This window comes from Oncorhynchus gorbuscha, linkage group LG16, assembly GCF_021184085.1.
Source record: "Oncorhynchus gorbuscha isolate QuinsamMale2020 ecotype Even-year linkage group LG16, OgorEven_v1.0, whole genome shotgun sequence".
Classification (NCBI taxonomy): Eukaryota; Metazoa; Chordata; class Actinopteri; order Salmoniformes; family Salmonidae; genus Oncorhynchus; species Oncorhynchus gorbuscha.
In genome coordinates, this window is record NC_060188.1 from 62,052,610 (window position 1) to 62,080,582 (window position 27,973).

The window sequence follows — 27,973 nt, forward strand, 5'->3', positions numbered from 1 at the left end:
GCAAGTGTCCACATAAGTTTGGTCATGTAGTGTATAAGTCAGCAACTCTATTTGTATACTAATAAAATATTTATCTCGTGCACTGAACTGCTGCAGTATGTTATTGTTTCCCTGCTCTATTGCATCTATAGGATAACTGAATTTTCCAAGTTCTCATCTAGCAGTTGACATGTTTTATAATAAGCATATCTAGGTTATAAACATAGTGATAAGTAGTAGGCTACAGGGTGATGGGCCTGATACTAAATATTTGTATGGCTATTGCCCATACAAATGCATTACCAATAGAAAAATGGTTTGAATATCAAGCCAATACATTACAAACCACTCCTTTAGTCACAGGACATTTATATTTTATTTTACCTTTATTTTAACAGGGAAGACATTTTGAGATCTAGGTCTCTTTTTCAAATGCGCCCTGTATAGTACAACATAGATATGCACTAATATAGATATTTTTTTAAATACAAAAACAGTCCTGGGAAGCACAAAAAAAACATCACAAATCACTCAGAAAAACAGTTCCTTCACAAATAAGTGCAGTCAATACATGATGGAAATGACAAGTAATCACATTAAATGCAAAGTATTTATGATAGACAACCTCACACCCAGTGTATTTTCCAATGACGTGAGAAAGCAATTTTAGGCCTAATCTCACGATATGTGGAATTCCATAATATGACTCACAAGGATTTAATTATACCACAAGCTGTCTCTAGGTGTGAAGAAACACCACAGCCAGCATAACCTAGTTCAGGCCTCTACCATGGTATGATTGCATGGCCTAATTGACACCAGATGCATAATGCTTCCATCTTAAACAAATATAATACCACAGAAATGCAATAGTGCTTTTTCTCTTTGATAAATATCTCGCTACGTAGAGCGTCTGCATTGTCATTGCGCCAGTAAAGTGTAAGGAGAGGAGAGCATTGCCATTTCTCTTTGCTAGCCTATCAGTCACCATCATTTCCAATCAGCACACACATCACTCTTGAGACATTGGAAAACCAAAGCCAAGTGTCAGCATCAGCAACCTCCGCTGGTAGAGAAGAAGGAGGGTGGGCATCAGGATCACCACCTCACCCACCCTCGTTTCCCTTTCCACCTGCTAGAGGACCCAGTCTAGCCGTCTTGACGATAGCAGCACCTCTTTCTTTGTCTCACGTCTTCCTTGAAAAACAAGTCTTCTGACCTCAATCGGCCAACCTGTGTTAATAAAGGGTAAATAAAAATGTGTCTCACTCTGCATTAATTGGTTAGTGTCGTGGTCGTGGAGGGTGAGTATTATACCGTTGCCCCACAGTTCGCGGAGAGAGAATATGAACCTCCTTTTTCTCCCCAGTTTTAAGGTCCTGTTTCTCTGTGTCCTGAGTGGCGGTCTCTGGTTTCTCCTCTTTTTTGGTAGAGAGTGTGGTGAGCTCATGTTGTTCCCCAGCATGTGTCCTATGTTTTCTTGTGTCTCGGTTCACCACTGTCTTCGCACTCTCTTTGTGCTTCTTAATCCGTTCTTTCCTGTTAAAGGGATGTTTTTACAGAGCAAGCAATCCTAGACTTCAAATACATACTTTAATTGATTAAAATACAAAGTGTAAATTCTGTATTTAATAGTAATACCATGTCATGGTGTCTTACTTGAGAATCTCAAATTTCCTGTCTCGGAAGTAGGAACTCGTGCTCATCATGTAGATGAATATCATATCGCACACAAATTTTCCCTGAAACGAAAAACAAACACAAAGCCCAGGTTTAGGTCAAGACATACAATAGATCACAGTAATCAGTATGATATAAATAAAACAACAACAAAAAACATAAGGCTTGAGGTAACTTCTTAGGCCATAGCAAAAACAAAAAAACACTAAGTGTCCTGTGAATGTAAACAGCAGACTTCAAAGAGCTGTCTTCTCTGGTAAATAATATGACTAAAATAGGGCACTAAATTCTTATACAAGGAGGCAGAGGGTTTCTGAATCCCAAATTAGCCCCTATACACCCAAGGTACTCCTGTAGGTCTGACAGAATTTGATAGGCAAAAGAAAATGTAGTCATCTTGCCAGTGTTGGGGAAGCTACTCTGAAAGTATATTTTAACAACATAATAAACTACAAATTACTTCACACTGGATGAAGTTAAGATACAATAAAGCTACTTAAGAAATAAATCCCTTAATAAAGCTCTTAAGATAAATATAGTTTACTTAACTAAGTTAATTTTTAAAAGTAGTTCACTTCATCCAAACTACTTGGTGAAAAATGTTCATATAAATCTTACATTTCAAAAACCACAAATTGCAAGAACAGATCACTTTGTTAACATGTGTTATTTAGCCTATTAAACAAAAAAAAACATGTCTCAAGTGAGAATTAGGCAGGACTAATGCCAGAAACGAGAGGAAATGATTCCATACTTCACCCATTTTTTTGGTGTGTAGTTCCAATAACAAAAGTAATTAACTACTGAAAACACTACTTAGATTTGAATTTAGTCAGAGAGGAAAAGGCGAAAACGATTGGTTTTACTCGGCCCAAAATCTGTCAACATTTTTTTTATGGAAGTCAGTGGCGAATTTGGTCAACAAAAAAAATGTATTGCTGATTTGTTACGTGGGGCTCATTTGATTGAATATAAGTTTCGTAATGGTTAGGTTGTTACGAATGCACTAATATAAGTGAAGGCAGGCACATGGCATTTCGGCAACTTTGATAAAACGACTGTATCGGAGTTGTGCCTCTTATAGAAATACATAATGGATATAACCCATTTCAGCATGGACATTGCTATTGAGGCCTTCCACCATTTTAAAGTAGACAACTGGGTGGCGATTGCTATGAGTTGGGAGCGAGCAGCCAATGAAGAAGAAAATTGACTACTGTCACGCCTTGGTCATTATATTTTGTGTTTTTGGTATATGTTTGGGTAAGCCAGGGTGTGACATGGGTTTATATGTTGTGTTTCGTATTGGGGTTTGTAGTAATTGGGATTGTGTATGATTAGGAGTGTGTCTAGTTAGGCTTGGCTGCCTGGGGCGATTCTCAATCAGAGTCAGGTGCTTGTCGTTGTCTCTGATTGAGAACCGTATTTAGACAGCCTGACTTTCGCGTTGTATTTTGTGGGTGTTTGTTCCTGTCTTAGTGTTGTAGTCACCAGATAGGCTGTAATAGGTTTCACGTTTCGTTTGTTGTTTTCATATACAGTTATTTCATGTACCGCGATTATTTTCATTAAAGTCATGAGTAACCTACACGCTGCATTTCGGTCTGACTCTCTTCATACAACAGACGAACGACGTTACAACTACTTTAAAATGGAGCTTCAATGGCGCTGCCCATGCTTTCACGCTATAATTGCACAGATACAAAGATGAGTCCTCTATCTAGCTCTATGGCCTGTTGTTCACACATATCTGCCCTCTCGTCATCTAGAATGGTCCCACCTGATCTCTCATCCTCCTGCATAACTTCCATCTTTGAGGAGTATTCTATTGTTAGAGCGGTCACCGAATATCTTGTCAATATAATAGGCAATCTTTGATTTAGTTCAACGACCACCAAGGTACTGCAAAATGTAGTTAAATTACTAGCTGATTTACACGTAGTTCATTACTCCCCAACACTGCATATTGCTTAGGCCTACCCTATTGTTTCAGATCTACAGGAGTGCCTAAGCAAGGGGATATGAGCTAGAGATCGATTTGGAATTAAGAAGATTACTCTTTCATTGAACAATGACAGGGGATCGCTCTCGTGATGATATATCAAAATAATTTGATAACATCCAATCTGGCCATGCTACATGACATAGAATCCCAGAGGAATATATTTTGGGGGACCAGTATGTCTATTGGAAACAAATGAATACACAAATCTATTAAAATACTTACCATGCCCATAATAGCGAACCCAGTCCCAATAGCTATTACTGTGGGAATGATGTTGAATTTTCCAGCCTGAAAAACACAATAAAGAACATTTGATCTGACAGACTGTAATATGAATACTATCAACACATTCAAGTAAGTGTAGCAAGAATCACTCTCATACCCGTCCATTCACCATGATATCAAAGCGAATCCCATAGACTTTATATAAAGTCCGGAAGCTCTCTCCAGCTTCATCTTTGTAATACCGGGCATATCTGGAAAACATTCAAATCAGCTGTTTGGAACAGAAATGTCAACAACTGCCTGGTAGAGATAGATCTAAGATTAAATGCAGTAGTTGGAGAGAGCTCAAGCCTTATTAGTTGAAGCTAATACCTTTTCAGAATGAGGGCATTGATTATTAAATCTGCTTGAAGTGCAATCTGCTTATTAATGCATGTCAAGATGTACCTGAAGTTGTAGCCTGACGTGACAGTGCTGTTTAAGTTGATATCCAAACGAGTAAAGCTGTATTTTGGGTTACACTGTGAGTAGTCCTTATCCAAATCACAGTTCCACTCAATCAGAATTCCAACTGACCCACCCTGAGAGAAAGAGAGGGTTAGAGATAGAGAGACAGAGAGAGAGAGTTAGAGAGAGAGAGACAGAGAGAGAGAGAGAGAGAGAGAGAGAGAGAGAGATAAGCGTTGCTCTAAATATGGAGGATGACTCTATTGCAGCGCTATTCAAGATGTACTTTCTTGTTTCAAATATTTTTTATTAAACACACAAAAGCATGGTGTATAGGTATACAAGACAGGTATACAATTCTTATCTAAACATAAAAGAGCATACAGGAACAATAAGACCCAGAGATCTGGGTGCAAAACAAATAATACAAAACACGACATACAAAACAAGGACATCTAGAAAGAAAGAGGGTAGCTAATTTTAAAGAGGTAATTTATTTAATGTTTCTCCATAGATGGATGGCTAGCATTCTCCCTATCCAGTAAGTGAATTTGTCCTTCCAGTTCTTCCAGTTTTCCTCTATTTTGCCTACTCCTGGCAGCCTGAAAGGAGATGATACAGCCTCTCAGATAAGCCTTCAGTGTTTCCCACAATAATGCTGGGGAAGTCTCTGTGTTGTCGTTGGTATCAAAGAAAAATGTAATTTGGTCTTTAAGATATTCACAGAATGTTGGTTCTGTGAGGAGCTGAGGATTCAACCTCCAGACCCTCTCGTTTGGTACAATGTCACCCAATCTCAGGGAGAAGGTGAGTGGACTGTGGTCCGAGATTGTAATATCATGACGTGGTTTGTCGTCCTCTCATTTACTTTTTGTGTTTTTCGTCTTTTTTTTGAATCTATCAATATATCAATTTATTTTTCAATCTCTTCCATTTTTAAATTAAATATACCTTCCGGTAACCCGCCACACTCAATGTGACACGGATCCGCTATTTTTTTAAGACCTTATAGCCAGAACCTCCTTCAGAAGCTAGCCATCAGAAGCTAACCAGAAAATTAGCTATGAGCTATTTAGTCATTGTTAGCCACTGCTAGCGGCCATTACCTTCTGCACAGGCACCAGCCGTTTTTTTAGCCTGGATAACACCTGCCAGCCTCGGACTGTTTTTCTCCACTACAATGCCAGATTCCTGCCGTAAACCCTGAACCATTACTCCTGATCATCACAGCTAGCTAGCTGCCACCGAGTGACACAGCCCCGAAGCTAGCCCTGAGACAGGCCCACCTCCCGGCCTACTCTGTGATCACCCGCTACTCAGCCGTTGCCTCCCGGACTCTACCCCCAACACGGCTAGAATCCACTACTCCACCGTATACTTGCCATACGCGCTGGACCTTTGTATCGGATCATCGCTGAAAGCTAGCTGCTACCGAGTGGCTATAGTGGCTAACGCTCCTGCCCCGAAGCCAGCACCAATTATCCGCGAGCCAGGCGCATCTCCCAGCTAGCAAACAAAATTACTACAACTACAATACCTCTTTCGCCAGCCCCCGTGTGTAGTTAACTTACCCTCTCTGCCCATTCCATACCATATTACCTGTTGTTGTTGTTGTCTTAGCTGATTAGCTGTTGTTGTCTTACCTGTTGATGTCTTAGATCACTCCCCCAATCAACACCTGTGATTGCTTTAAATATCTCAAATGTCAATATGCCTTGAATACTGTTGTTTAGGATAGTTATCATTGTTTTAGTTTACTGCGGAGCCCCTAGTCCCACTCTACATGCCTCAGATACCTCCTTTGTCCCACCTCCCACACATGCGGTGACCTCACCCATTATAACCAGCATGTCCAGAGATGCAACCTCTCTTATCATCACTCAGTGCCTGGGCTTACCTCCACTGTACCCACACCCCACCATACCCCTGTCTGCACATTATGCCCTGAATCTATTCTACCATGCCCAGAAATCTGCTCCTTTAATTCTCTGTCACCAACGCACTTGACGGCCAGTTTTGATAGCTTTTAGCCGTACCCTCTTCCTATTCCTCCTCTGTTTCTCGGGTGATGTGGAGGTTAACCCAGGCCCTGCGTGCCCCCAGGCACTCTCATTTGTTGATTTATGTAACCAAAAAGGCCTTGGTTTCATGCATGTTAACATTGTTTTGTTGTTTGTTTTACTCACTGCTTTAGCACACTCCGCCAACTCTGATGTCCTTGCCGTGTCTGGATCCTGGCTTAGGAAGGCCACCAACAATTTGGAGATTTCCATACCCAACTACAACATTCTCCATCAAGATGGAACTGCCAAAGGGGGGAGGAGTTGCAATCTACTGCAGAGATAGCTTGCAAAGTTCTGTCATACTCTCTAGGTCTATGCCCAAACAGTTCGAACTTCTAATTAAAAAAATTAATCTCTCCAGAATTAAGTCCCTCACTGTTGCCGCCTTTTATAGACCCCCCTCAGCTCCCAGCTGCACCCTGGACACCATATATGAATTGATTGCCCCTCATCAATCTTCAGAGTTCGTTCTGTTAGGTGACCTAAACTAGGATATGCTTAACACCCCGGCAGTCCTACAATCTAAACTTGATGCCCTCAATCTCACACAAATTATCAAGGAACCCACCAAGTACAACCCTAAATCCGTAAACATGGGCACCCTCATAGATATCATCCTGACCAACTTTCCCCTCCAAATACACTTCTGCTGTTTTCAACCAGAATCTCAGCAATCACTGACTCATTGCCTGCATCCGCTTTGGGTCCGTGGTCAAACAACCACCCTGCATTACTGTCAAACGCTCCCTAAAACACTTCTGTGAGCAGGCCTTTCTAATCGACCTGGCCCAGGTATCATGCGTCGTTCTTTAAGAGTAATTTCCTCACAATCTTAAATAAGCATGCCCCTTAAAAAAATGTAGAACTAAGAACACATATAGCCATTCATTCCCTCCAGACCTGACTGCCCTTGACCAGCACAAAAACATCCTGTGGCGGACTGCAATAGCATCGAATAGTCCCCGCGATATGCAACGGTTCAAAGAAGTCAGGAAAACAAAGGCTAGCTTTTTCAAACAGAAATGTGCATCCTGTAGCTCTAACTCCCAAAAGTTCTGGGACACTGTAAAGTCAATGGAGAACAAGAGCACCTCCTCCCAGCTGCCCACTGCACTGAGGCTAGGTAACACGATCATCACCGATAAATCCATGATAATCGAAGATTTCAATAAGCTTTTCTATACGGCTGGCCGTGCTTTCCTTCTGGCTACCCCAACCCCGGCCAACAGCTACTTGCCCGAGCCTCCCCAGCTTTTCCTTCACCCAAATCCAGATTGCAGATGTTCTGAAAGAGCTGCAAAACCTGGACCCGTACAAATCAGCAGGGCCAGACAATCTGGACCCTCTCTTTCTAAAATGATCCGCTGCCATTGTTGCAACCCCTATTACCAGTCTGTTCAACCTCTCTTTCGTATCATCCGAGATCCCTAAAGATTGGAAAGCGGGCGTGGTCATTCCCCTCTTCAAAGGGGGTGACACTCTAGACTCAAATTGTTATAGACCTATATCCATCCTGCCCTGCCTTTCTAAAGTCTTCGAAAGCCATGTTAATGTTAACAGATCACTGACCATTTTGAATCCCACAGTACCTTCTCCGCTGTGCAATCTGGTTTCCGAGCTGGTCACGGGTGCACCTCAGGCACGTTCAAGGTACTAAACGATATCAAACCGCCATCAATAAAAGACAGTATTGTGCAGCCATCTTCATCAACCTGGCCAAGGCTTTCGACTCTGTCAATCACCGTATTTTTATCGGCAGACTCAATAGCCTTGGTTTGTCAAATGACTACCTCGCTTGGTTCACCAACTACTTTGCAGACAGAGTTCAGTGTGTCAAATCGGAGGGCCTGTTGTCCGGACGTCTGGCAGTCTCTATGGGGGTGCCACAGGGTTCAATTCTCGGGCCGACTCTCTTCTCTGTATATATCCATGATGTCGCTCTTGCGGCGGGTAATTCCCTGATCCACCTCTACGCAGACGACACCATTCTGTAAACTTCTGGCCCTTCTTTGGACACTGTCTTAACTAACCTCCAAACGAGCTTCAATGCTATACAACACTCCAATTCGCATACCGCCCCAACAAATCCATAGATGACACAATCTCAATCGCACTCCACACTTCCCTTTCACGCCTGGACAGAAGGAACACCTATGTGAGAATGCTGTTCATTGACTACAGCTCAGCATTCAACACTGTAGTGCCCACGAAGCTCATCACTAAGCTAAGGACCCTAGGACTAAACACCTCTCTCTGCAACTGAATCCTGGACTTCCTGATGGGCCACCCGCAGGTGGTAAGGGTAGGCAACAACACGTATGCCATGCTGATCCTCAACACTGGGGCCCCTCAGGGGTTTGTACTTAGTCCACTCTTATACTCCCTGTTCACCCATGACTGTGTGGCCTAACACGACTCAAACACTATCATTAAGTTTTTGACGACACAACAGCGGTAGGCCTGATCACCGACAACAATGAGACAGCCTATAGGGAGGTGGTCAGAGAACTGTCAGTGTGGTGCCAGGGCAACAACCTCTCCCTAAATGGGAGCAAGACAAAGGAGCTGATCGTGGACCACAGGAAAAGGCGGGCCGAACAGGCCCCCATTATAACATCAAAGGGGCTGTAGTAGAGCGGGTCGAGAGTTTCAAGTTCCTTGGTGTCCACATCACCAACAAACTATCATGGTCCAAACACACTAAGACAGTTGTGAAGAGGGCACAACAAAACCTTTTCCCCTTCAGGAGACTGAAAAGATTTGGCATGGGTCCCCAGAACCTCTAAAGGTTCTACAGCTGCACCATTGAGAGCATCCTGACCGGTTGTATCCCCGCCTGGTATGGCAACTGCTCGGCATCTGACCGTAAGGCGCTACAGAGGGTCGTGCGTACGGCCCAGTACATCACTAGGGCCAAGCTTCCTGCCATCTAGGACCTATGTAATAGGTGGTGTCAGAGGAAAGCCCATAAAATTGTAAGAGACTCCAGTCACCCAAATCATAGACTGTTTTCTCTGCTACCATACAGCAAGCGGTACCAGAGCACCAAGTCTCGGACCAAAAGGCTCCTTAACAGCTTCTACCCCAAAGCCATAAGACGGTTGACAATTAATCAAATGGCCAACGGACTATTTACATTGACACCCCCCAATTTGTTTTGTACACTGCTGCTACTCGCTGTTTATTATCTATGCATAGTCACTTCACCCCTACCTACATGTACAAATTACCCCAACTAAACTGTCCCCCGCACACTGACTCGGTACTGGTACCCCTGTATATAGCTGTCACGCCCTGGTTGAAGTATTTTGTGTTTATCTTTATGTATTGGGTCAGGCCAGGGTGTGGCATGGGGTTTTTGTATTGTGGTGTGTTTTGTCTTGGGGTTTTGGTATATAGTGGGATTGTAGCTAGTGGGGTGATCTTGCAGAGTCTATGGCTGTCTGGAGTGGTTCTCAATCAGAGTCAGGTGTTTATCGTTGTCTCTGATTGGGAACCATATTTAGACAGCCATATTCAGGACTACAAGAAGGAACCCAGCCCAGTCACGGACCAGGATGTCTTGCTCCCAGGCAGACTAAATAACTTTTTTGCCCGCTTTGAGGACAATACAGTGCCCCTGACACGGCCTGCAACGAAAACATGCGGTCTCTCCTTCACTGCAGCCGAGGTGAGTAAGACATTTAAACGTGTTAACCCTCGCAAGGCTGCAGGCCCAGACGGCATCCCCAGCCGCGTCCTCAGAGCATGCGCAGACCAGCTGGCCGGTGTGTTTACGGACATATTCAATCAATCCCTATACCAGTCTGCTGTTCCCACATGCTTCAAGAGGGCCACCATTGTTCCTGTTCCCAAGAAAGCTAAGGTAACTGAGCTAAACGACTACCGCCCCATAGCACTCACTTCCGTCATCATGAAGTGCTTTGAGAGACTAGTCAAGGACCATATCACCTCCACCCTACCTGACACCCTAGACCCACTCCAATTTGCTTACCGCCCAAATAGGTCCACAGACGATGCAATCTCAACCACACTGCACACTGCCCTAACCCACCTGGACAAAAGGAATACCTATGTGAGAATGCTGTTCATCGACTACAGCTCGGCATTCAACACCATAGTACCCTCCAAGCTCGTCATCAAGCTCGAGACCCTGGGCCTCGACCCCGCCCTGTGCAACTGGGTACTGGACTTCCTGACGGGCCGCCCCCAGGTGGTGAGGGTAGGCAACAACATCTCCTCCCCGCTGATCCTCAACACGGGGGCCCCACAAGGGTGCGTTCTGAGCCCTCTCCTGTACTCCCTGTTCACCCACGACTGCGTGGCCACGCACGCCTCCAACTCAATCATCAAGTTTGCGGACGACACAACAGTGGTAGGCTTGATTACCAACAACGACGAGACGGCCTACAGGGAGGAGGTGAGGCCCTCGGAGTGTGGTGTCAGGAAAAATAACCTCACACTCAACGTCAACAAAACTAAGGAGATGATTGTGGATTTCAGGAAACAGCAGAGGGAATTCCCCCCTATCCACATCGATGGAACAGTAGTGGAGAGGGTAGCTAGTTTTAAGTTCCTTGGCATACACATCACAGACAACCTGAATTGGTCCACTCACACTGACAGCATCGTGAAGAAGGCGCAGCAGCGCCTATCCAACCTCAGGAGGCTGAAGAAATTCGGCTTGTCACCAAAAGCACTCACAAACTTCTACAGATGCACAATCGAGAGCATCCTGGCGGGCTGTATCACCGCCTGGTACGGCAACTGCTCCGCCCTCAACCGTAAGGCTCTCCAGAGGGTAGTGAGGACTGCACAACGCATCACCGGGGGCAAACTACCTGCCCTCCAGGACACCTACACCACCCGTTGTTACAGGAAGGCCATAAAGATCATCAAGGACATCAACCACCCGAACCACTGCCTACTCACCCCGCTATCATCCAGAAGGCGAGGTCAGTATAGGTGCATCAAAGCTGGGACCGAGAGACTGAAAAACAGCTTCTATCTCAAGGCCATCAGACTGTTAAACAGCCACCACTAACATTGAGTGGCTGCTGCCAACACACTGTCATTGACACTGACCCAACTCCAGCCATTTTAATAATGGGAATTGATGGGAAATGATGTAAATATATCACTAGCCACTTTAAACAATGCTACATTATATAATGTTACTTACCCTACATTATTCATCTCATATGCATATGTATATACTGTACTCTACATCATCGACTGCATCCTTATGTAATACATGTATCACTAGCCACTTTAACTATGCCACTTTGTTTACTTTGTCTACACACTCATCTCATATGTATATACTGTACTCGATACCATCTACTGTATGCTGCTCTGTACCATCACTCATTCGTATATCCTTATGTACATATTCTTTATCCCCTTACACTGTGTATAAGACAGTAGTTTTGGAATTGTTAGTTAGATTACTTGTTGGTTATCACTGCACAAGCAGCACAAGCATTTCGCTACACTCGCATTAACATCTGCTAACCATGTGTATGTGACAAATAAAATTTGATTTGATTTGTTGTGGGTGATTGTCCTTAGTGTCCAGATGTCCTTGTTCTGTGTTAGTTTACACAAAGTATAGGCTGTTTCGGTTTTCGTTACGTTTATTGTTTTTTCGTGTCTACGTTGTTTATTAAACATGGATCGCAATATACACGCTGCAGTTTGGTCCGACTCTCCTTCACCACATGAAAACCGTAACAATAGCCTCGTTATTGTTATGTTATTGTGTTACTTTGTATTCTTTTTGTGTTTTATTTTTTACTTCAGTTTATTTGGTAAATATTTTCTTTAACTCTTCTTGAACTGCATTGTTGGTTAAGGGCTTGTAACTACGCATTTCACGGTAAGGTCTACACTTGTTGTATTCGACGCATGTGACAAATAGATTTGATTTGACATATGGTAAGAATGGCTCTGGTTAACTATTGTTTTCTTCTATGCTGGGTGTCCTGCTACACTAACAACCAGAGGTAGTATTTACTTGTAAATGTCTAACCTGACCTTGCTGGGAAGTTGAGGTGAGGGTATGTTATACAGGGCTCTGTGTCAAGCCACTTAATAGAGATCTAACAACTGTTATGTTTCATAATGTTGTTATTATGCAACCATAGTTGTTATTCATTTCAATTTCATTACATTTACATTTAAGTCATTTAGCAGACGCTCTTATCCAGATCGACTTACAATTTCATGCCTAATGACGGCAGCCTACATGGCAAAAGTCTAATTAAAGGTCATCAAAATAATGGTAATTACCTAACTGCCTGAAAGCAAGCATCATTATGAAATGGACTGAAGGAAGAGAGACCTACATCCCTCCCACACTGCTTGGATAGCATGACGAAGGCCTGAAAAACATAATTCGGACGCACTGTTAAACTAGAAACCCAACCCTGATTACTGACTGTTTAATGCATTGTATTGAGTGTCTTTCCTGGGTAGCAACGTACTGTATGCTGATAAACCTTTGTTTTTATACAACATTGCTGCCCCTCTATGCCAGCTCTGCCAGGGAAAAAGGTCACCTAACCTCAATGTGACTACTTGGTTAAATAAAGTGTACATTTCAAAACAAAAAAATTGTAAATCTGTACCACTACAGCCATGTCCTGAAAGTCGTGTCCAGTCCTGCTGACCAGGTCTCCCAGACGAAAGATGGGGCAGTAGGGTTGGAGGACGTTGTCATAGGAACATCTCTTTAGATAGGAGTCATTACCGGTGTCCAGAACATTTGACCTGAGGGGAAAGAAGACAGAACAGGACATGTAGCGTTTAGCTATGTGCTTAGTAGTTCAGTATCATACTTTTCCTTGTCTAAAGGTCATAGGCCTAAAACATAATAAACTGAGCAGTGAAGTTATCTTATCAGCTTCAAATAACAAGCTTTCTGTTTGACCCTTACTTAGATAAGGAATAGCACAGAGCTACATATCAAGTAACTTTATAGATCAATTACTTCATAGTTTAGACATTTTACATTCAATACACACAACGTAATCAAAAGATCTATAACTGAAATGATCAATTGGCAGAGGTCTGACGTCTCTGTAATTTCCAGGTTAGGCTTGGAAAGACAATACCAATGTTCTAGCTGATTAAACCTTCTACAACAGCCTTATTGTCATGAGAGCCCAGTGAGCCAATCAGATCTGTTCTAACACCTGTTCAGGGCTGGGCCTGCTCTGCTGTCAAGGACGTCTCAGATGACCTCAACACACACACACACACACATACGGCTTTGGGGGTATATAAATAGAAGGGACTGTGCACCCTCATAGCTATTCAAAGCAGTGCTAGGACATGTATCCCCCACTGCCCAACTCACACATACTTACTGATCTATGTCACTGACACTGACTGTGTCTGTAGAGACAGACAGTCTCTGGGGACTACTTTGAGGTCTGTATGAACAAGCACCACTTAGCACCACTCATAACCACTTACTTGGAGAATTCAAACTTCGGAAACCTGACAAAGTTCTTGATGTAAATTGTGAAGTTTTCTGCCTTGCTTAATAAAGCCTCCCTGGAAATGAAGTGGAAAAGTGTTAATTCAGAGTGACTGCTACCTAATGGTAGATAATCAGGACAAGGTACTGCATGCTGAAGTACATAGAGGATCTTAATCTTTTGTTGCTGAGAATTTTCCTCCAAAGCAAGAAATGCAAACTTGTAGGGTATTTGAGTTTTAAAAATGCTTCTAAAGTTTGTCATTTCTACTTTGAAATTTCAGACTTGATTTGCCCTAACAAAATAATGTATCAACCGCTACAAAAATGTCCATTAGTTATAATCCACATAATAATTCACATGTCCTGTTACTGTAGGATTATATTCCTGCTGTAGCAAATTGCCTCAAATTAAGATCCTCAATCTTTAGTGGAGGGTCAATGCAAAAGTGAGCATTTCATTATTTTCACAGCAAAAGAGGATGAATTCTCACGAGGGTTTCCGGACCGTCTCGACGGGACACCAGCCATGTATCTCACAGGTCCCTGTAGAGTTTAAACACAAGCCAGTCTTTACCCCTGCAGGGAAAAGCAAAGATCCCTGTCAACATCATGGAAAGACATAATATTCTGGGTGGAAATTAAGGGGAATGGTAACACGTAGGAGATCCCAGAGTTGAATCATTTTAACATGCAAAATAGATTTTTTTAAATGTCAATATCAAGGAATTTTTTAAGAGAGACGTGTCCAATTCCAACCCTGGTGATTCTTATACACTTCCTAAAAATTAGTGTTCATGTGCATTTAAGAGAAATGTGACCATAACCAGTGTTAATCTGTAAATAAATGTTATCTTGGAAATTGAAATTGAAATGAGATAGACTGCCCCAGTTGACCATATTAGTCCTTACCATTGCCAGCTATTACCACTTCACCCTCGGAACAATCCTCATTGTTTACACATCGGCCATCTGGCACCTTAGGGCTCTGGAGAAAAAAGGACACGTTGCTGTAATTGAAAATGCAAACCTGTATTCAAAGCTGTGTATTGAAGAGCCTAGAGACGACGGCAACATACAATAGCATGGTGAACACAATAGGGAGTATTATTTGAATGCTAAAGCTATTTACACAATGTTATTGGACCAGTGAACAGTGCCACATCGCCCCCTTCATACTATGAAGATTTTTATGATTTTAAATATAATTAATATATTTTCATAACTTTTCTGAAAATCATCATAACGGCACCAGAAAGCCTACTATAATATCAAATAAGCAAGGTCAAGGTCAAGCCATCTCTCTCTGGGGAAAAAACGGTTGGGCCTACTAAGGCATCATAATTACCTGCTATAAGCAGTTTAGATTCTGACATCTGCCCCAAATTACCAGTCGATTTTCTGTTTACTTTGCCATATATGGTGAGAATACTTGCATCATCAATGCAGAGTTTAATTTCCTTGTTTGATTGGATCATTAAATTATTCCTATCTCAGTTGCACAGTCATCCAATCTCTATCTCAGAATTGGGGGATCTTTCAAAATAAAGTCAATTAACAAGATTTTTGTCTCGATTACGGTAATACAATATTGCTTTCACTCACCTCAGCACAGAACCCAAGCCTCTGATTTGGGGTCTCGAGGTAGTTTGTAACAATGAAGAAGACTTGTTCACCCTGAAAAATCAACAACAAGCTAAAACGTTGGACACTATACTTTTCTCGGTCAGGTTAGTTAGGGGACTGTGTATTAATTGTACAAAATCAAAGCCCTAAATACATATTAATTTATCAAAGCTTTTAATGGCGAAAGCTTAATTGTAAATAGCACAGCTTCTCACTCCATTTTAATATAGCCTTACAAAATGAAGGAGATCTGACTGGGCTCACCATGTGGACAAGAGCAGACCTTTCGATTTAATCTGTTTATCACTGAGTCGCTAAAGGTTAAGAGAATTATAGCAATTAGACTTGGGGAACAACCCTCTCCCTTTTATTTAACAGGACAGATTAAATGGTTTGTCCCTTGAGGAGAAAAAAGACTCAGTAGTTTATAGTTAAAAATGTACAGTATATAGCGAAAAGTGTGATTGTCCTATTGCTCTATGGCCTGCAAAGTATAATGTCCAATGACCCCAATCATTGCCTTTTCCATGACCTTACAAAATGCACATTATTTAAAGACATCAGCTGTTCTTAATAATAATTGAAGAGCACTCTAAATAGATGTCAACGTATCATATTCTAAAACTGTATGTTCAAAATAGCTGACAGACATGCTTAATCCAGTGTTTGTAAAAGTGTAATATTGTCATGGCATGGTCAGATATACTGTCTCTATTCTCATAGCATGGTCAGATATACTGTCTCTATTCTCATAGCATGGTCAGATATACTGTCTCTATTGTCATGACATGGTCAGATATACTGTCTCTATTCTCCATGACATGGTCAGATATACTGTCTCTATTCTCATAGCATGGTCAGATATACTGTCTTTATTCTCATAGCATGGTCAGATATACTGTCTCTATTCTCTCAGATATTGTCTATTCTATAGCATGGTCAGATATACTGTCTCTATTCTCATAACATGGTCAGATATACTGTCTCTATTGTCATGGCATGGTCAGATATACTGTCTCTATTGTCATGGCATGGTCAGATATACTGTCTCTATTGTCATGACATGGTCAGATATACTGTCTCTATTGTCATGACATGGTCAGATATACTGTCTCTATTCTCATAGCATGGTCAGATACTGTCTATTCTCATAGCATGGTCAGATATACTGTCTCTCATAGCATGGTCAGATATACTGACATGGTCAGATATACTGTCTCTATTGTCATTGTCACATGGTCAGATATACTGTCTCTATTCTCATGACATGGTCAGATATACTGACATGGTCAGATATACTGTCTCTATTGTCATGACATGGTCAGATATACTGTCTCTATTGTCATGACATGGTCAGATATACTGTCTCTATTGTCATGACATGGTCAGATATACTGTCTCTATTGTCATGACATGGTCAGATATACTGTCTCTATTGTCATGACATGGTCAGATATACTGTCTCTATTGTCATGACATGGTCAGATATACTGTCTCTATTGTCATGACATGGTCAGATATACTGTCTCTATTGTCATGGCATGGTCAGATATACTGTCTCTATTGTCATAACATGGTCAGATATACTGTCTCTATTGTCATGGCAAGGTCAGATATACTGTCTCTATTCTCATAGCATGGTCAGATATACTGCCTCTATTGTCATGACATGGTCAGATATACTGTCTCTTTTCTCATAGCATGGTCAGATATACTGTCTCTATTGTCATAACATGGTCAGATATACTGTCTCTATTGTCATGACATGGTCAGATATACTGTCTCTATTGTCATGGCATGGTCAGATATACTGTCTCTATTGTCATAACATGGTCGGATATACTGTCTCTATTGTCATGGCAAGGTCAGATATACTGTCTCTATTCTCATAGCATGGTCAGATATACTGCCTCTATTGTCATGACATGGTCAGATATACTGTCTCTATTGTCATGACATGGTCAGATATACTGTCTCTATTGATGTGATATAAATCTGCATGTGGTGTCATGTTGTTTAAAAAACTATTTCGGTGTGATTGAATACTGATGAAAGTGAGTTAATTAAGACACCATAAAAATGTGACTCATTGTACTTGAAATATACAATCAATGACTTGCTGTATCACTGATGAGCTTCAGCTTCAACTCAAATAGACTTGAATGAATCATCTAGCAGTAAAGCTGTGTACTGCGCCAGCTTTACCTGTGTACATAAAATCTTCCCAAAAGTTCCCGGATCTCACCGTTGGAGGTATAACATAATCCTCAGCCCCCCATAGGTAAAGTCCAGATTCTGTGCTGTTGGTCATGACCACTCCTTTCAGCTTGGTGATGACAGAGCTCTGGACGGTCTCTTCCCTCGATTGGTACCCCTTCTTATACACTAAGACCCACCTGAGAATTTAAATGCACCGGTTATTGATTGATTGATTGATTGATTTGATTGATTGATTGATTGATTGATTGATTGATTGATTGGTTGATTTCCTACATTTAGTCTAAGCCTCAACTTTAAAAAATATATATTTTAAAATCGTTCTAACTCGGTCACATTTGAAAATGTTGAGCATATAGAAATTACATTGATGGTAATTTGAACAAACTTTGAACAAATTACAGTTTGGGCCAAGTGCCCTGGATATATTAAAGCTTTCATTCATATGCTGAGTCATAAGACATAGAAATGTCAAGTGCACTCTATAACACTGTCTATATTGTATGATAAAAAATATATATATTATTTTATACTAATACAATTGTTCAGAGAAAGGGAATTTGTTTAACAAATAATATAAAAGAAGTCTCAAAAAGATAGTATCCCCTGTTTTAAATACTCCAGCAGGGCCCTTGCGAGGATAACGACACTGAGCCTTTTTCTAAAATGTTTTATGAGATTAGAAAACACATTGGTAGGGGTCTTAGACCATTCCCCCATACAGAATATTTCCAGATCCTTGAAATCCTTCATCTGCACTTAAGCCTTATGGACTGTCCTCTTCAATTCAAACACAATGGGGTTCAAGTCCAGACCCAATTAGTCCATAACATTCTGAAACCATATGTTTCTTAGAGCATGGCCAGATCGTGGTTGTCCCAGGGTTATTTTGCATACAAGCTTTCCACAATTTCATTACTTTAGCATAAGATTTTCTGTAGGTTTCCTCATGGTTCTATTTAAAGTCATGTTCTCAGAACATTCAGAGAATGTTAAGAAACAACGTTCTTCTGTGGGAATTTCAGTACTACAGAATAACGTTTCCTACAGGTTTCCTCATGGTTCTACTTAAAGTCAAGTTCTCAGAATGTTCAGAGAATGTTAAGAAACAACGTTCTTCTGTGGGAATTTCAGTACTACAGAATAACGTTTCCTACAGGTTTCCTCATGGTTCTACTTAAAGTCAAGTTCTCAGAATGTTCCGAGAACGTTAAGAAACAACGTTCTTCTGTGGGAATTTCAGCATACCGTTTTCTGTAGGTTTCCTAATGGTTCTATTTAAAGTAATTTTCTCCAAATATTCAGACAACGTTAAGAAACAATGTGGGGATTTCAGCACTGAGGCATACCTGCTGGGAACACACTCATTCAATCAATGTTACATCCACGTCATTTCAATTTCAAATTACATTGTACCAATGTGAAATAGACGATGAATTGACATCTGTGCCCAGTAGGTGATGTTTTCCGCAGGTTTCCTCATGGTGCTATTTAAAGTCACGTTCCCAGAACATTAAGAAACAATGTTCTTCTGTGGGAATGTCAGTACTTCCGCATAACCTTTTCTGCAGGTTTCCTCATGGTTCTATTTAAAGTCAAGTTCTCAGAACATTATGAAAATGTTCCATAAAAGCCACAATAAAACATTAGTAACGTTCAAAGAACATCCTAAGAATGTTATTTAAAAACATAAACATTCTGTTCCCCAGGCACTGAAGATGTGGATGTTGATTAAGACAGCCCCCCGCACCTCTCTGATTCAGAGGGGTTGGGTTAAATGTGGAAAACACATTTCAGTTGAATACATTCAGTTGGACAACTGACTAGGTATCCCCCTTTCTCAGCATTATAAGAATCTTTTAAAGATAAATACACAACGCAGAGACAGAGTACGAGAGGTCAAGAGGATGAGAAGTCAATAGAATTAACGATCAATGGAAATAGTGTTTTTTCTGCAATATGGAATTATTTTTTAATGGGTCAGAGACATAGGAGGAATTTGTCTACACACTGAGCCTGAAATAGGATACTTGTTATTTGGCCATTGGCCCAGTCGCACTGCACGGCCATTGGCCCAGTCGCACTGACTTCTAATTGGTCAACCACAGGCTAGGTCTGGGTTATAAAACTAGATCCTGTCCCTTTGTTCTGTGGGGATAATCACAGGAAAGAACCACAGGAGAGAATGGCTAGAAAGAAGCTTTTTCAGGCCACTTTTCTCTCTGTAATTGATTATGGTGACTTGTTGTAAATGCATGCAGCCTCCTCTGTCTTCCAGTGACTGGACACTGTTTATCATGCATCCTTGTGCTTTATTACAAATGCCAAGTCCCTCACCCACCATTGCACATTGTACCAAATGGTAGGTTGGACCATTTTATATTTATATGCGCAGAAAGATACATTTATATGTGTTCATCTACAAAGCCCTTTTGGGTAAACTCCCTCTTTACCTGTGTAGTCTGGTCTCCTTCACCACCAGCAGTTACCATACCCGGACTGCTAGGTGGTTGCTACTTAAAGTCTCCAGGACATTCACAGTATTAGACAAGACTGCCTTCTTGTGCACCAAACGCATGGAATAATCTACAATCCATGCTTCATCTAGATATGTTAGTGCCACTGAATTAATTTAAAATATTGATGGGAGACTGTTACAGAGGAGTGTAAATGTTTTTTTAGGCTGGGTCATGTTGTTGTATTGTATTGTTGTATGTTTTAATTCTGTAATGCATTGATTGTTGCTGCCTTCTTGGCCAGGTCTCCCTTGAAAAAGAGACTCTGGGTCTCAATGGGCTTTTCCTGGTTAAATAAAGGTTAAATAAAACATTTTAAAGGGATCACTGGAGAGCATCACTGAGGACAGGGGAGAACGACCATCTACTTCCAATCATGATTTGTCCTATTTGAATAAACCTATTTTCCTCCCCTATTTTGCTTTGGGGTCTGTGTTATTATTATTTATCCATGGGCTAAAAAAAAACACTTAAAAAATGTTAGCTGACATGGACTAGATGATCTGGTATGTAATGACTGACATTACATGAGGAAAACTGATGATGCACTACCCAATTTCTAAATTGCACCAAGTGCAATCTACTATAACAACTTTCAAGAGTCTGTTGAAAGCCGGACTGAGTTCCTTAAAAATACATGTAAAAAAAACACTAATTGGCCACACTTGATCTTAATGAGTGATTGTTTCCTTTTGAAGTTTCCATTTGAATAGACTGAAATGAACAGCTTTGTATGAGTTATAAAAAAAAGATAGCATGCTTGCTACATCCTGGTGGTGCAGTGGACTAATGCCATGGAGCAAATTAATTTATGTGTCCTATCTGTTCAAAACAGTTAACCTAAGTATCCCAGGAAAACTTTCAAGGAATCACAGTAAAACATTCTCAGAACCTCCCTGCTACCTAAAGATGTACATTCCCAGAAGAGGTTTATTTTTCACTTACGTTTAGAAAAAGTTGAGTTTTACCGGTTTTTACCGGTTTTACCAGAACCAATGGGAAACCAAAAATGGACCTTCTGACAACTTCCAAAGACCCAAATGTGCTGGCTGGGGAGACTGAGATGGCCATTGCAAAATATTGATTTTCTGGTCAATTAACATTTTTTGGGGGGGGGGATTTCTGGTGTGTGCAAAAACCCACCACTGATAAGCGTGGCCAAAGAGCTTGATATTCGTGTCACATGACCATAGCACCGGTTCCAATCAAAGTGCCAATGCAGTGGCAACCCGTCATTTAGGGAGTTTTGAGCCCCACCTGTTTAGCAAAAGAAAACAAATCTGTTTGCAAACAATGTAATAAAAAACTAATTTGAGTCAATAAAGCTGCATACAAACATGGTCTCTTTTTGTAAGGCAGCTCCAAAATGCAGGTGTTTCATCCTAGCTCAATGCTTTCTGTAGTGGTGGGGCAGCCAGCAGAAAATACAGAGCATAGGGGTTGATAATGTTCACGGCAAAATCTATGGGTAGAGCTCGAAAATTCAAGCCCCTTGGGTGCTGCCATAGATTTACATTGGAAGTGCCCATCCAAGAAGGCTCAAGGTCAATGGCCACAGATAAAATTATGTCAAATCATGTTATATCTACCGTAGCTTTGATTGGACATGTCAGCATCATACTTTCACAATCTTAGCTAGCAAGCTAGACAAGCAGTCATCATCATGAATCAAGTCGATAATCTACCGGCAAATCCTTTTCAAACCTTGTCATATAAAGATAAATTATAGATTAAAACATACTCATCGGCCATTGGACATAAACATTACACAACAAGTTTGAAATCGCTAATTCAACAATGAGTGGTTAGGAAGGAATCGGTGGCTAACTGCAAGTGTTGCAAAGCAATCACTAGCCTGCTATTCAGTAGAGAGGGTGTGTGGTCCAAGTCTGGGGTCTCTTTTCCAAGCTTAAAAGGATAAACATTCACATTCAACACCATGGGCCAGAAAATGTTGAATACATCTGCTATGCTGTCAATCCAGCATGACTTCTGCCGTGCTCAAAACAACTGGAATCTCTGAAATTGGAAATCTCAGACGTCTGTGAGTTCAAGACAACTGGGAACTCGAAGAAAAAAAAGAGCTCCGAAAGGGAAAATACATTTTGAACAGTAATCCAACTCGGAGTTCCAAGTCGGGAACTCTGGCCTCTTTCTGGGGATCACTGACGTCATGATTCAACCTTTTTTTTCTCGATTTCCCAGTTGTCTTGAAAGCACCATAAATCCAAATAATGCCAGACTTTGATGACAAATTTTGATGACAAAATTTGCCCACAGAAAGACTGCCGCGCCACCTTCCTGTTCAAGTGAGCACAGCACAACAAGGTGATTTCAAAAACATCTTGTACGCTGCTGCATAAATTATGTAATATGCCAGGGAGATATGTATACTGTAGCTAAGAAAGTAATACTAAGTGTATGTTGTATAGTAAGTTTCCCATGTGCCTCACCCTAATAACTTGGTTCCTTTCCCCCACATAACTTAGCCTACTGTGCTGACTTGGTGGTGCACATGTAGCCTATAGCCTGTTTTAAAGAAATTACATCATCGAATATTGTAAGAGCTTTCATTGTCTGCTTATATGCCCCCTTTATTTATCCTATGGTTCCTACTTGGTGTACAGGGAGAGTACTGTCAGAACAGCCCAAAGTTATGAATTCTGTCGCTGTACATTTGAAAAGTGCTGAACAAATAGTTATATTGACTGCGTCCATCTTAGCTTGCTCATTAATGTCTTAATCGAAATTATGAATTGCCTCTTACCTGCTCATCATTCCATTATGCCATAGTTTGTACATCTAAATTGTCAGTAGAAACCACATTGGTTAAAGTAAGTCACCAATATCAGCTATGTTTTTTAAAAAGGCAGTAAAAATACAAATACATGTTTTTGTTTCACCTTTATTTAACCAGGTAGACTAGTTGAGAATAAGTTCTCATTTACAACTGCAACCTGGCCAAGATAAAGCAAAGCAGTGAGACACAAACAGCAACACAGAGTTACCCATGGAATAAACAAACATACAGTTAATAATACAATAGAAAAATAAATACAAATTATATTAATAATAATTAATTAATTAAAAATTAAAAAGTCTATATACAGTGTGTGCAAATGAGGTAGGATAAGGGAGGTAAAGGCAATAAATAGGCCATAGTGTCGAAATAATGACAATAAAGCAATTAAACACTGGGGTGATAGATGTGCAGAAGATGAATGTGCAAGTAGAGATGCTGGGGTGCAAAGGAGCGAAATAAATAAATAACAGTATGGGGATGAGGTAGATGGAAGGGCAATTTACAGATGGGCTATGTACAGGTGCAGTGATCTGTGAGCTGCTCTGACAGCTGATGCTTAAAGTTAGTGAGGGATATATGAGTCTCCAGCTTCAGTGATTTTTGCAGTTCGTTCCAGTCATTGTCAGCACAGAACTGGAAAGAAAGGTGGCCAAAGGAGGAATAGTCTTTGGGGGTGACCAGTGAAATATACCTGCTGGAGCACGTGCTACGGGTGGGTGCTGCTATGGTGACCAGTGAGCTGAGATAAGGCGGGGCTTTACCGAGCAAAGTCTTATAGATGACCTGGAGCCAATGGGTTTGGCGACGAATCTGAAGCGAGGGCCAGCCAACGAGAGCATACAGGTCACAGTGGTGGGTAGTATATGGGGCTTTGGTGACAAAACGGATGGCACTGTGATAGACTGCATCCAATTGCTGAGTAGAGTGTTGGAGGCTATTTTGTAAATTACATCGCCAAAGTCAAGGATCGGTAGGATAGTCCGTTTTACGAGGGTATGTTTGGCAGCATGAGTGAAGGATGCTTTTTTGCGAAATAGGAATCCGATTCTAGATTTAATTTTGGATTGGAGATGCTTAATGTGAGTCTGGAAGGAGTCTAACCAGGAGTCTAACCAGACACCTAGGTATTTGTAATTGTCCACATATTCTAAGTCAGAACCATCCAGAGTAGTGATGCTGGACAGGCGGGCAGGTGCGGGCAGCAATTGGTTGAAGAGCATGCATTTAGTTTTACTTGCATTTAAGAGCAGTGTTAAGGGTGCCCCCGTTTAGGTCACCTAACAGCACAAACTCTGAAGATAGATGGGGGGCAATCTATTCACATATGGTGGGGCAGAAGGTGGTCTATAGCAAGCGGCAACATTGAGAGACTTGTTTCTAGAAAGATGGATTTGTAAAATTGTTTGGGCACAGACCTGGATAGTAAGACAGAACTCTGCAGGCTATCTCTGCAGTAGATTGCAACTCCGCCCCCTTTGGCAGTTCTATCTTGTTGGAAAATGTTGTAGTTAGGGATGGAAATGTCAGGGTTTTTGGTGGTCTTCCTAAGCCAGGATTCATACATGGATAGGACATCTGGGTTGGCAGAGTGTGCTAAAGCAGTGAATAAAACAAACTTAGGCAGGATGCTTCTGATGTTAACATGCATGAAACCAAGGCTTTTACGGTTACAGAAGTCAACAAATGAGAGCGCCTGGGGAATTGGAGTGGAGCTAGGCACTGCAGGGCCTGGAATAACTTCTACATCACCAGAGGAACAGAGGAGGAGTAGGATAAGGGTACAGCTAAAGGATATAAGAACTGGTTGTCTAGTACATTCGGAACAGAGAGTAGAAGGAGCAGGTTTCTGGGCACGGTAGAATAGTTTCAATGCGTAATGTACAGAAAAAGGTATGGTAGGATGTGAATACAGTGGAGGTAAACCTAGGCATTGAGTGACGATGAGAGAGATATTGTCTCTAGAAACATAATTTAAACCAGGTGAGGTCACCTCATGTGTGGGAGGTGGAACTAAAGGGTGAGCTAAGGCATACTGAGCAGGGCTAGAGGCTCCACGGTGAAATAAGACAATAATCACAAACCATGCATAGCCGAGTGATCATAATGGTTCAGTGAGTAGCTAAGCAGGCTGGAGACAAGGCGATTCAGACAGCTAGCAGGCCAGGGATAGCAAGCTAGCAGAAGAGCCTTAGAGGGACGTTGCGATGAAAGAAGTCTGTTGTAGCCCCCTCATGCAGTTACGTCAGCAGACCAGCCGAGATGGATCAGCAGGGCTCCATGTAGTAAAAGGGTCCAGGCCAATTGGCAAAATAGGTATAGTGGCCCAAGAAATTGTCCGATGGGCCTCTTGAGCTAACAGTCCGATATGCTCTAGACAGCTAGCGGTCCACGGCTATCAGGCTAGCAGATGGGCTATTCAGGGGATGTCGCGATTGGGGTGCCTGTTGAAAAAACCCCTCGAGCAGATTACGTCGGTAGCATAGGCTAGCTCCAGGCTAATTGGTGCTTGCTTCGGGACAGAGACGTTAGCCATGAGTTTACACTCAGATAGCAGCTAGCTAGCTGCGAGGATCCAGGTGAAAAGGTTCAGAGCTTGCGGTAGGAATCCGGAGATATGGAGAAAAATAAGTCTGATATACTCTGGTTTGAATCGCGCTGTGTAGACTGGCAAGAGTTGTCTGGGCTAAAGGTTAGCTGATGTCCGCTAGCAGTGGTTAACTGACTAGTCGCTAGTAGCTAGTTAGCTGGCCAGCTTCTGTTGGGGTTTCCGGTTCTGAAGTAAAGAAAATAACAGATCCATACCACATTGGGTGAGGCGGATTGCAGAAGAGTATGTTGAAGTTGAGGTTAAGAAAAATATACAAAATATAAGCGAAGAAAAAATATATAAAAAGATTTATACACGGGACATGACAAGACGAAGACAAAAGACGTCTGACTGCTACACCATCTTGGATGCTTTTAGAAATGAGGCTGAATGAACTGTTTCACTGCCAGATAAGGCTCTGCTGACAGCCAGGTGTGGCGGTGGTAAGGATTTACTCCATGGTGCTGAAAAGAAAGCTCTGCTGTTGGGACAGCTGTATGTAGGGCCTAACTGTTTGTGGGCACCATTTGTCACCGTTATAGTACAATTCCTGTATTGTTTAGTGTTGTGTTGTGTAGTGGCGTTGCTGACATGCTAAAATCGGCACTGTGCCAATGTCATTTTGCAAACTCAAGGCGGTGCTATGGTCAGATGACCATATATATACCATATATATATCGAGTTTCAATAGCTCTTACAGAACGCTTGCCATGACTATGAAAATTGCAGCTTCAAAATCGTCAGTCAGCGGCGCAGCGGTCAAAGCCACTGCATCTCAGTGCTAGAGTCGTCACTACAGACACCCTGGTTCGAATCCATGCTGTATCACAACCGGCCGTGATTGGGAGTCCCATAGGGCGGCGCACAATTGGCCCAGCTCTGTCCGGTGTAGGCTATCATTGTAAAAAAAGTTAAATCAAAACAGTTTTACTCCTTAGCCCTATGTTTCATGATGACAGTTTGAACGACCTCAAAGACACCCAAAATGTACAATTAAATCTACTGTAGTTGCGACTTTGTATCTAAATAATGATTGACACTTTTAATACATGATTTAGTACATACTTTTTACGTCGCGAGCATGCAATACAATCAAATAAAACATGCACCTCACCCGATCACGTATAGCAGCACACAGATCTGAAAAACTCTAAATGAGATTCCCAATTTTCTGTTTTCAGCGATGACATATTTTTCTGTTTTAAAATTAAGGAAACCGAGGAAAAAGATTCTCCAAGTCAATTCGCCCATATTCCTGTCACCAGACTTCGACAGCCGGGTGACTGCGCGTGTGAGAATGACAGCACTGAAGTCAGTGGCAATTGCATGGGCTATCATTAGTCAATTTATAAGAGGCTACTGCCATTCCAATGACCTAGCCCTAGGATAACCTACCATGAAAGCTGTTTAAGTTTCTGCTTTTTCTGCAAAAATAATTAATAATTATAATTCCTAGGTCTGATCTCAGATCAGCTAACATTAACAGGTTATTCTAGGAATTAATATATTTCATAACTGCCTATCTCAAACATGACCCTCACCCACTACTATCTCTAGACTTCATCACTAAAAGAGTGCTGTTTTAATGCACTTTATTTCTGTCAATAAGCATTTAGAATATCTCTAGGTATAGACTAAAACAACATTAATTCGTACAAGCTATCAAATATTAACAAGAGCAGCACTCTGCTGGTCTGGGCTGGTAAAATAATTTTTTTAATGGAGTAGCTAATAAGAGCGAAAGTAAAAATAGATCCTGGGTAGGTTACCCGACACTGGTTAGAGTGGAGTGGGGTTGTGAGAGTTATTTCCTCACACCTTGGATTGAAATGTGGGCCAGGATAGGGCTGGCCCAGTCTGCATAATAACCTAAGCAATATGGTGTTAGGTCTAATTAATACAAAAACATTGTGCTAATTAGGCCTAGCCCGTGTGTGTGTGTGTGTGTGTGTGTGTGTGTGTGTGTGTGTGTGTGTGTGTGTGTGTGTGTGTGTGTGTGTGTGTGTGTGTGTGTGTGTGTGTGTGTGTGTGTGTGTGTGTGTGTGTGTGTGTGTGTGTGTGTGTGTGTGTGTGTGTGTGTGTGTGTGTGTGTGTGTAATATGATATTGCAGACTGCTGGACTGGGTCACCTGAATTGCAGTACCATCTCAATCAGTCTCATTTCATTTATAGGCTATAATCCTTTTCACAACAATATTTCTCACACAAAATACTATTGTAAATCTCCCAGACAGTCCCAGACTAATTTCAGAATCAACTACTTCCACAGACTGGGGTTGAAAGATACTGTAGACCATTGGAGATGTTAGGGGTCACAGGCTGCTCTTCTCATGCTCTGTGGG

General features: G+C 41.6%; 1 protein-coding gene across 2 annotated transcripts; it reads right to left on the minus strand.

Annotated features, from left to right (window-relative positions):
• Window positions 1-343: 343 nt before the first annotated feature.
• p2rx5 (purinergic receptor P2X, ligand-gated ion channel, 5) lies at window positions 344-27,319 on the minus strand. Of its 2 annotated transcripts, XM_046307536.1 has the most exons (13): window positions 26,746-27,317; window positions 17,754-17,904; window positions 15,488-15,559; window positions 14,795-14,870; window positions 14,377-14,461; window positions 13,879-13,959; window positions 13,029-13,170; window positions 4,337-4,470; window positions 4,047-4,140; window positions 3,887-3,952; window positions 1,639-1,721; window positions 1,297-1,518; window positions 344-1,212 (listed from the first exon to the last, which is right to left on the minus strand). In XM_046307536.1, the coding sequence occupies exons 1-13, from the start codon at window positions 26,967-26,969 to the stop codon at window positions 1,200-1,202; spliced, it is 1,443 nt and encodes a 480-aa protein (XP_046163492.1). In that variant the 5' UTR covers window positions 26,970-27,317; the 3' UTR covers window positions 344-1,199. The 2 variants fall into 2 exon arrangements, with proteins under 2 accessions (XP_046163492.1, XP_046163490.1); XM_046307534.1 differs by having other exon boundaries at window positions 344-1,518; window positions 26,746-27,319.
• Window positions 27,320-27,973: the final 654 nt, after the last annotated feature.

Excerpts from the sequence above, each read along its gene's own strand:
- p2rx5 (XM_046307534.1), bottom strand. The coding sequence starts at position 26,969 with ATGATAGCCCATGCAATTGCCACTGACTTCAGTGCTGTCATTCTCACA. Across the intron at positions 17,905-26,745 it reads GTGCTGCTATACGTGATCGG|GTGGGTCTTAGTGTATAAGA; the intron begins GTGAGGTGCATG and ends TTAAATTCTCAG. Across the intron at positions 15,560-17,753 it reads ATTATGTTATACCTCCAACG|GGTGAACAAGTCTTCTTCAT; the intron begins GTGAGATCCGGG and ends TTGATTTTTCAG.